Source organism: Antrostomus carolinensis, unplaced genomic scaffold (assembly GCF_000700745.2).
Source record: "Antrostomus carolinensis isolate BGI_N321 unplaced genomic scaffold, ASM70074v2 Scaffold27073, whole genome shotgun sequence".
In the NCBI taxonomy this organism is placed as follows: domain Eukaryota; kingdom Metazoa; phylum Chordata; class Aves; order Caprimulgiformes; family Caprimulgidae; genus Antrostomus; species Antrostomus carolinensis.
The window spans coordinates 1-10,565 of NW_010303549.1; the positions used below are offsets into that span (position 1 = coordinate 1).

The 10,565-nt window shown below is 35.9% G+C and overlaps 1 protein-coding gene across 1 annotated transcript; it reads left to right on the plus strand.

Moving 5' to 3' along the window:
* The first annotated feature begins 2,135 nt into the window (after window positions 1–2,135).
* On the plus strand, window positions 2,136–10,295 carry LOC104521988 (peptidylglycine alpha-amidating monooxygenase-like). Its single transcript, XM_010164143.1, has 6 exons — window positions 2,136–2,245; window positions 3,215–3,314; window positions 4,678–4,731; window positions 6,943–7,146; window positions 8,893–8,949; window positions 9,491–10,295. The coding sequence occupies exons 1-6, from the start codon at window positions 2,153–2,155 to the stop codon at window positions 9,670–9,672; spliced, it is 690 nt and encodes a 229-aa protein (XP_010162445.1). The 5' UTR covers window positions 2,136–2,152; the 3' UTR covers window positions 9,673–10,295.
* Window positions 10,296–10,565: the final 270 nt, after the last annotated feature.

A 10,565-nucleotide genomic window follows, 5' to 3' on the forward strand; every position in this document is an offset into this window, starting at 1 on the left:
TGCCTGGGGTTGCCCCGACCCAGGTGCAGTATGATACTGTTTGCTTCCTAGTGGCTGCACAGTCAATAATTAGTTAATAATAACAAGTTGTGTATTTTAATATCACAATCTGGTTAACAATTACTGTATTTAAGTTTTTGCATTAGATTTTTAATGCTGATACAGAAGATAATGTAAATGTCAATAGCTGGACAAGGAATTTTGGTACGTTAGGCCATAGATTGTAATTGATATCAAATTTAATATCAGGGTTATCTCTCTTGCATCTGCCAATAAGAAAAGCTGTACTGATACACAGATAATTGATACCTATAGCCCAATTCGCTGTCTCTGACAGTGGCAGCAAGAGAAGCATTCTAAGGAGAATGTGTAAGCCTGGATGAATTCTGTGGTCCATTCCTCTTCTACTCCCCATGCATCCAGAAGCACTTATATTTAAGAGTGTTAGGAGGTACCTCCTAACCTCTTCTGCATGTTATCTTTCTATAGATCTAATGCCCATGAGATTTCCTAATCCCATTTTTAACTGGCATGTGCTGTCTGCCTCCTCGACCTGCTGCAGTTACAGGCTCCAGAAGTTCACTACCCACTTTATTTTTTTTAATTAAAAAAAGACCTAGTTTAATTGAGTGTTTCTCAGTCACAGTATTTTGGGAGTTGGTGAATAACAATTCCACTCTCCCTATATTTGCTGCCTCTTAGCCTTCTCCTCTCCAAACCAAAGAACTCCAGACACCTTAATCTCTCCCATAAGCCATTTGATTGCTTCAGCCCCTTGACTGCTGTAGTTGCCCTTCTCTTCTAGCATCTTTAACTTCATTCGGACCATCTTGAGATGCAGAGAATAAAACAGCATTCAGTACTCAAGATGTGGGCATGCAAAGTTTTTGCATAGTGGCAGAACTGTCCCCTCCATCTTAATTTTCTTCCTGATCATGTGCAACATTCTGTTGAAATTTCAGCTGTCACCGTACATGGAGCCAAAGATTTCAGAGACCCTTCAGTGATAGCTCAGAGATGTCTCTCTGGAGTTGTATCTGCTACTTCCAAGCTACACATCATGGAGACATATTTTCTTGCAGAAGCATCACTACATTTGTCTTTACTGTTGTTCTTCTCTCATCTGTTTGACAACTCAATCTTACATGAAGTCTTTCTGAACTTTCTCAATATTGTCAAGCTTTTGACTACTCCACAGAACTCAGTACCTTCCTTAAACTGGGAGATGTCACTGTTCACCCCATTCTTCAGGTCACTGCTGAAGACTATTGAATGAAATTGTCTCTGGCCCTGATCCCTGCAGAAACACCCTGCTCAGACTTCTCTATCCTGAAAAATGATAAACTCTTAAGCTCTTAAGAGCCCTTAAGCTCTGCTTTTTGCTTCCTGTTCGTTAATGGATCTTTCATTCAGCCCTGTGACAACTCACATTCTTTAATAACCTCTGATGCACAACCTTGTCAAAGGCTTTCTGAAAATCCAAGTATGTCTACAGAATCTCCTTCACCTGTGCGCTTTTCCTCCCCATTCAGTGATGAGGCACAATTTCCCCTTAGAGAAGCTATACCAGCTTGTTTCCAACTGGCCACACTTACCCATATCCTAGTCTTCACTATGGATTCTACCATCTTACTAGGGATGGAAGCCAGAATTGTTGATGTGCAGTTCCCAGGCACCCTTTTGAGCCCTTGTTGTGGATAGGTATTACTTTGGCAGTCTGCTAGTATTTGGGGAGTGGGTGTTTGCAGTGCTAGGTTACTTAGCTTGGCCTGAGGTCTGCAATCTCACATTTGAATTCCTGTGAACTTGAGTGAATGCCAGCCAAACCTGGTAAATTATTAACCTCAAAATTATCTAACATCTTCTATGTATCTTCTTCCATTTGAGCGGGCTCCTCTGACCTCTTTGGTATGAAGAAAATTTGAGTGTGGATCTCTTAAATGCCAAACTTTCACCTGTTGTACCTTACTTAACTTTCCTCTTGTGCTTTAGTTTCCTGTTGAGTTACCTTTCTGTCTGTCTCTGACTTCCTCTCAGACAGCTTTTTTTCATCTATACTATTACAATTCATCCTCATTGTAGTTTGCTTTGTGTGGGTTGTTAAAGCAAATCTAATGTTGTTGCAGGTGGTCTCCTCTTTGCAGTTAATGGTATGCCTTATCCTGGAGAGGCAGAACCTGTGCAAGGATTTGTGATGAACTTCTCTACTGGAGAAATAATTGATACTTTCATTCCGCTTAGAAAGGTAGAGTATTGCAGAGTGCCTGGTGTATATAATGATATATGAGAATGTTGGTAACATCCTATTTCTCCAACTTTCATAAGACTATTACAGGATATAAGATGTTTTATAATGTAATGTATTCAAGAAGAATTCTTTATAATAATAATTTAATAAAAACAGTAGAATTTTGGGTCTTAGTTTCTACATGTGGTACATATTTAAAAATTATACTACCCACAATATGATTCCTATAGATAATACCTTCCTTCAGAATGAGCCTATTTTATTGCTGTCAGAGAGTTCTTAAAAGCTAATTTAAGAGAAGAACAAAGGACTTGAAATAGTCATGTATTTAGATGCCAGTAATATGTCAAAAAATGGAGTATGTTCCTAAGCGGAAACAAAATTTAACTCTATGGTTACATCCCTTCTTTACAGAAGATTAGTGTGGAAGTTGAGGCTAAATGTCATTCATGCAGTATCGTACATAAAAATATATTTATTTTAAATACAATTTTCCATATATTGTCTTAGACTAAAGAATTAAGATTCCCATTTCTGGGTAGCACATATACTCTTGTTATTTGCAGTTCAGTTTTAAATTATATTAGAGTTGGGTTTTTTTTTTTTTAGTATAGCAAATAGCTCTGTTGCATACAAACTGACAAAAACTAAGTATATGGGCTTGAAACCAAGACTGATGATTTTTTAAATATATATTTCACAAGATAAAATTGAATGCAAGAATATAACTATAAAAATTGTTTAGCATGGATACAGCTAATAATCTCCATGTTGTTATCCCTGGAGAAGGCAAACATAAAATAGGAATCAAATTCCTCTCCCTTCACTCATATTAGGCCTTCACACCAGCACCTGCTGCATTTTCCAGTCTAAGGACTGGCTATGACCAGTCTCAAATTCAGGGTTAAGGAGGCCTCATCAGTGTGTAGACACATAAGAGTAATCTGTGACTGCTTGTCTTCACAGAACTTTGAGATGCCACATGATGTTGTTGCTTCAGAAGATAAAAAAGTATTCATTGGAGATGTTCATGCCAGAGCAGTGTGGAAGTTTGCATCCACAGAAAGTATGTTCTTTTTGTTCTTAATGTCCCAACTTCACATTTTGTGTCTTCAGATCAGTACCACTTACCTGGTATCACTGGTGGCTTAATGAAAATGATTGAAGCTCCAGGCTCTGTCTCCAGAAGTTGTGTGCTAGTGCTCAGTTTTCATTAAAAGACCATTCTTCAGCATTGCTGCATGCTTTGTCAAAGGAGAGTCCTGAACACGAGTTCATTTGTTGCAGGAGGAATCAAAATGCATTTAGCTCATGGTAGATCAGTCCCTTGTCATATCAACACCTGCTTAAACAAAAGCACAACTCTTTAGCATTTTAGTAACTTTAATGTATCATTTGCTGAGAAGTGAACTGCTTCCTTTGAAGTTATCATATAGGAAACTTCCAGGGGCTGAAGTGAAAACAGAAGTCAACTTAAAATTTATATTAATTTCATTGGGAGTATTCATCATTAGAAAATAAATCTAGTATAATTTGAAGTTCTATTTCCATTAAGTGGAACCACTTCCCTGTTTTAATTGAGTAACCCCCAAACCAAGCAACCTGACTTCAGGGAGAGGGATCTGATTAGTCAGGCATCAATTCAGTAGGATTTGGAGAGACATTAGATATTTTGCAGAAATAAAAATATAATCCACTTTTACATTATGTTGAATACAAAATGTATGAGAGATATAAAACCTCAGGCTTCAGGGTGTCAGTCAACCAGTAAGAGTCTGCTGAATAAATGAACTTCTGACTAAGTCAGTTATTCCATATTTGTCTGTTTATCATTCACGGGTTTTCCTTTGAGTCATCTGGTATCAGCTGCTGTTAATAACAGGAAACTAGACCAGATAAATTGTAATTCTGACTGGATATGTTTTTTTCTGTGTATACTAACCTGAACAAGAACACTTGTAAGCTTTTATTCAAAGAAACATGAGAACAAAAAAAATAATGGAATTATTCATCACTTAAAAGTTAGATGAGGAAAGTCCTTGTATATATTTTTCTTTTTAGCCTTTGCTGCAGTATAAAACTGCGGTAGATAAGGAGCCCTGATTCAGCCAGCCTTTAATCCATCATTATTTTAATAATAATTAAGAGTTTTATTTTTGTGGGAATCCCTGAACCTTTACACGTGCCCATAAAATCTCTCTGTGGCATAAGAATTATTGCAAACACCTTCCATGAATCAAGCTCTTTTCTTCTTTCTATGACCTTATGAGCTATCATTTGATTTATGTTGACTCTCCTTGGTGAAGTTCAGATGCTGATGGGATTGTTTACTGTAGGCTGTACTGTGTATTTGAGAAAGCTAGCAGGAAAATGTCACTGAGTGTCTTTCTGAAATGTCAGTTGTCCTGAAGAATAATTTTGTTTTACAGAAATGGAACATCGGTCAGTTAAAAAGGCTGGTATTGAGGTACAGGAAATAAAAGGTTAGTCTGATTCATAATGGAAATGAAGGAACCAGTATTTTCACACATAGACTAGAATTGCTTCTGCCAAGTTGGAGGGAAAAATGCTAACTAGTTTCACTTTTGTTTCATTTTTCACCATTATGTCATACAGTGATTATAGATAAAATGAGCTGACGTAGGATGCACTAGAAAGCAGCTTGTAAACACTATTTTACAACCAATCTAAACATTTCCTTTTCAGTCATAAGTGCTTCACAGACACTAAGATAAAAATTTAACTAGTGGATTAATTCCATTCCACCATCTGGTATGGTCCAGATTGGTATCTGTGTCAGCTCCCTTAGCCGCCTTGCCAGTCACACCATATGGCAAAAAAAATATTTTCTTCTGTTTAGATTTATTTCCCTAAATCTACTTCTTTCTTTTTTTTCAATTTATCTGCATGAAAATGGAAAAAAAAAAAAAAAAAAAGGAAAATAAAAACATGTAGAAACTTGATATAAAAAATAGAGACATACATGTAGAGGAGATTGGAAGGGGTAAAATAGCAATTCAGGAAGATAAAAACTAATTTTAACCTTTACTATTCTGTTGTGTAGGTCTTTGTTGTTGAAAAGAAAAAGTTCATTTATCTTTCAGAAAAACAGTACCAGGCAACAGAGAGGCCTTTATAAAATGTTCATATGTTCTTAACCATTTTTCTTTGGTGGAATTCAGAGCTTGTGTGGTTTGCTTTAGCCATGCGTATGCAGACAGAGAAAAATACCAAAGGATCCCAACTGCCAATTGCAAACATATAGAATAAAGCAGAATAAATCGGCTGACATTATAAAACAATGAAATCCTTATTGTGAGAACTGTTATCCTTCTATTTTATCTCTGTTGGTACATCAGTCCTCCCCAAGCACTCAAAAGGGAAGTGCTGTACATTACAGCATCAACAATACAACAAATCTTGGTATATAATAATGCATTTCAATTTTCTTTAGGAAGATACTGTGCTAGGTGACACTTAAAATGTTACAGAGAGAAATACAATAGTATCACCAGGGTAAGAAGCAGTTTTTAAGTAACAATTTCCAAAACTGCTTGGGGTACATAGACTGAAATTAATACCTTTCAACTCCACCTAAAGAAAACAGATAGCCAATAGACTTTGTTTCATCCTCAGCTTAATATATGGACAGGAGTGGCCTGCACTTTCACAGCCTCCTGGTGACTGACTGTTACCTGCACTGCTGTGAAGTGGGAGAAAAGACATGGAGAACTGTAATTTTGCCCAGAGGTGGGCAAGGTATCTTGGTGGAGGAAAATTGCTCTTGGCTGTAACTACTGTTTGAACAGACAGCATATTATCATTGTGCCATTGTTATAATTGTATTAGTGGTAACAATTATATCATTGTTAGCATCGTATTAGTGTTAAGTGTAAACCAAAGCATTTACTATTCCCTGAGAATAGAACGTCATTTTAAGTTTGATACAGAATCAAAATAGAATTGATTCAGAGTGCGTTTCTGATGCAGCTACTTCTTAAGACATGCAGTTAAGTCAGACTTTAAAATATAAAGCTAGACAGTTTTACTATTTAAAAGTTAGCACAACATGTGATCTTTTATACATATACAAAACAACAGAGGATTTTATTTAAATTTATTTTCTCCTTGTAGGTTGAGAGGTAACAAATTAGTCAGGAATGATTCGATGCAGTTTTCAAAAGTTCTACAGATTTACAGAGCCAAAGTTCCTTCACAGGATGTAGCAGTTCTGAAAATTTAACTTTTTTGTTACAAGTTTATTAAGAACAATTTTAAATGCTTTCCTTTTTGTTTATGGTAATACAGCATATACTGGATTTCTATATTTCTTGTGGAAGTGATATTTTTTATATTACATCACACACCTATTTGCAAAAATAGATCTTTTGGGGATTTTTCCTGTACTTTCAATGGTCAATACTTTTTAAGACAAAACTCTTCCTTACACCTCTCCTTTCCCCATTTGAGAAAAGGGGAGAGCATTTTTGCTAGTGAGTGATATCATTCAGGCTCTTTGTACATTACCTTTGAGATAACATCAGCAAGAGCTAAAAATGTCTCCATAAGTGTTTGTCTTTTGTTTCCATGTTACTCAATACTTCAGGTATTTTAGCTTATTCTTTTCTTCAACGCCTTGTTCTATGTTGCTTGATGTATATGGATTACATATTTAAATTTTCTTCTTTTTAAAGAATCAGAAACAATTGTAGAAGCCAGATTGAAAAACAACCCAGAATCTGCAGACCCTCTAAAGAAGCAGGAAAAACAACATTTGGTCCAACAGACCAGCACTGGAGTTTCCTTTGTTCTTATTACAACTCTTCTAATTATCCCTGTTGTTGTTCTGCTGGCAATTTTAGTATTTATCCGATGGAGGAAGACAACTGTCTATGGAGGTAACCATGAGTAACTCTAGAAAACAGGCTTTTATTATTTTTATTTTTTTTCAAAACATTAAGGAACACTGAGGGATGAGGGTGTGAAGAGAGAGGCTTACTGTCCCTTTGTCCTCCTGAACAATTACTGTGATGCTGCACGCAAACTAAAATCAGCATGCGCACAGCATCTGTATCTCCCTGTGCCTTTAATATTACTTCTCAAGCCACTACCTCTTCAGAACGTGTATCTAAAAACTTGAATTGGTGTCAAGACAAAAATTGATACCTCAAAAATGACTAGAATATATTCATGTTATCATCTAGAATGCATAAATTTTAATACTCTGAAGATAGTTTGATTTTCACTTTGGCATTTTTAAATTCTGGAGAACAAAGGACTCTATGGGTATTATAAAGGTATAAGCAAAATGCAAACAGTTAACATATACAAGAGATTATATATTATTGTTAACTACTACCTTGTGCATTTTGTGAGTCGGACATGTTTCCGTAATGCACCTCAATCCATTGCTGTGAGCGTCTTAATTGGTACTTACAATGCTATGTAAATTTGTTTGTAATTCATTTTATATAACAACATTATTTTTTGAGAAACTGTTAGACTGCTGTAGGAGTTTGATCATTACACTTCTTATTTGGTATGGTATAAATAATTTTATCAAGATATTCTCTTTAAGAGAAGTAAATGTACATGGAATAGACAAATAACAGTTATGCCACTGGGTAGGACATACTATGACAGAGTAGGTAATTCAGCAAGCTAACATTGCTGTGCAAGTGCATTCGATGTATTTTATTTGAAGATTTCAGTGTGCAGCTTCCTGACTCTTTACGTTCAGACATGCTTAGCACATTAAGTGTTCTAACACTGTAGACTACTGCTGTTACTGCTGTTAATGGATATGATCTGATTTGTGTTAATGGGTATGGATTGTGTTCAAGGCCAGGTTGGATGAGGCTTTGAGCAACCTCGTCTGGTGGAAGGTGTCCCTGCCCATGGCAGGGGGGCTGGAACTAGATGATCTTTAAGGTCCCTTCCAACCCAAACCATTCTATGATTCTATGATCTATAACACCATCTTTGCATTCCATTTTGATTCAAACAGTGCTTGAATTTAATGCATCAAAGAGTATGATACAGTTAAATTGGTAAACTTTTTGCACAGATTTATGGAAATTGAGTAGTATATATGAAAAAACAGTTTGGTCATAACATTTAATTTCTCTTCAGATGAAGGATGGAAAGAGTTACCAGGGAAGAGGATATAGTTGGTAAGGTGGGAGAGGAAGTTCCTCCAAAATACCTGAAGAAATTCACAGATCGTTCTTTTCCAGAAAGCCCATCTTCTCTGAAGGGGACCTATACTATTTCAAATATCAAGCTGTATTTTGCAGTGTTCTGGAGTGTAGTTGTGCACATTACAAATGACAAGGTTCTTCTTCCTGTAAACTCTTCACAGTAACATAAGTGAACGTTTGAGGGAATTAAATTCTCAGAAATAACTTCCATGCCGATCATCTTGATGACTGAATTGGCTTAAACTGAACATCTGTGGTATAGTAATTTTTTTAGTAATTATAATTTCACCTTAATCAAGAAGCTGAAAAGTATCAGTTTTGCTTCTTAATGCTGCTGATGAATTTGTTGAATGTCTGTGCTTTGTATCAGAAAATACAGATAATTATTTAATCATAGAATATGGGGGGTTTTAGCTTATTTTTTAAATCTACCTTATTTTTCAGCTGATGGGGAGCACAAACTTGATTCCAGTTCAGGCAGAATTTTAGGCAGACTTAAAGGTAAGTTTAAGTCATTGGAGATCTTTTAGGAACACAGTCACTGGAGGCTTTTTCCTTTATTCACTTCTAGTTGAATAACAGATTTGATGGAACTTTCTCAGAGGAATTATTGAGAGCAAATCTCAGGTGTTTAGTGGAAATGTGTTTTAAGACACCTTTCATCTGCCATTATCTGCTTGCTGAGAGGGATATGTCACTACCAGACAGGGAGCAGTAGCTGTTACAATGTTACCTGTGGAACTGGTGAATGAAGTGAAACACTTCAAGATTGCACAAACTGGTGGGAACACAAATAGCCTGCCTAAAGATTGAATGAAACAATGAACACTGAAAAACACAGTTTGAAACTTCTTCAAACATTAATTTTCTTCCTCATTCATAATCTCTGTATTTAGCTTTTGTGGCTCATGTGCTGATCTCTGAAAACAGTTTCAGGAAGGACAGTTAAAATAATCTCCAGTATACTGTTGCATGAGTAGCTAGATATTTATTCCTTCCATACAGTAAAGTAAACCTTATGACAAGACTTTCCTTTCTACAGGGAAAGGCGGTGGTGGTCTTAATCTTGGGAACTTCTTTGCAAGTCACAAAGGCTACAGCCGAAAAGGGTTTGACCGACTGAACACTGAAGGAAGTGATCAAGAAAAAGATGAAGATGATGGCACAGATTCAGAGGAAGAGTGTTCAGCACCTCCACCCCCACCAGCACCTTCATCATCCTGAAACCAGCCTTGTACAATTCAACCTATAATGTCAGATTCCTTTTCCCTTAAGCACGTTTAAGATTTTATGTATTTAATTGTAAACTGTACTAGTCTGTGTGAGGCTGTACACTGGTTCCTTTGATTTTTGTTTGGTTTTAGTTCTATTTTTTAAGTGGAGGAGTGTGTGGAAGTTCCATATCAGTGCCATTGTTTTTTTATGTGAACATCTTAATAAAGCAAACAGTCTTCTAATTGGGGCACTGATTTAAAGCAGAAGTACTTTCTCATATCAATTTGGGGATCTTGTAAATAAGTCTTACTATCTGCTTCATCAAAATATTTTTGCCATAACTATTCAGTTTTGCCAATTTCTGTTTTGTGCCTTTCCTCTTCAATGTCCTTAACCTGTTGCAGTACAGAGAAAATACAGTGCCACAAGAAAATTAAGCTGCTAAATCTTCTTCTATTTTTTTAAAATCACTAACATTATATTGCATTGAAGGAAAGAAAAAAGTCTCTAATTTTTTTTCTTCTTCCTAACTTGATGTGTTTCTGGGATGTCTTATTTTTAGATGGTATCACTGTTAGAACACTATTTTCAGAAGCTGAATGTAATTTGTGTAATAAAGTATTCGCAGAGCATTGGCTGTCAGCGTGTACTTTGGATTTTTCGTCTACTTCTAAGATTTTTGTATACAACTTTTGTAGAAGTTACACAGAGCACTTAATACAGTAAAAATTTTAATGTCTTTTACCAGTAGAAAAAAGTGCTATTTTGTATTGAAGCTGGAAAATTATTTTGCCATGTCACAAGAGGTTTTTTTAAAGACTAATAATTTACATGGGTATGCAAAGTCAAGCTTAAACATTTAAAGAGGAATTTTACTTGTAAAATAGAACAACAGAGTATTT

Excerpts from the sequence above, each read along its gene's own strand:
- LOC104521988 (XM_010164143.1), top strand. The coding sequence starts at position 2,153 with ATGCCTTATCCTGGAGAGGCAGAACCTGTGCAAGGATTTGTGATGAAC. Across the intron at positions 2,246-3,214 it reads CTTTCATTCCGCTTAGAAAG|AACTTTGAGATGCCACATGA; the intron begins GTAGAGTATTGC and ends TTGTCTTCACAG. Across the intron at positions 3,315-4,677 it reads GAAGTTTGCATCCACAGAAA|AAATGGAACATCGGTCAGTT; the intron begins GTATGTTCTTTT and ends TTTGTTTTACAG.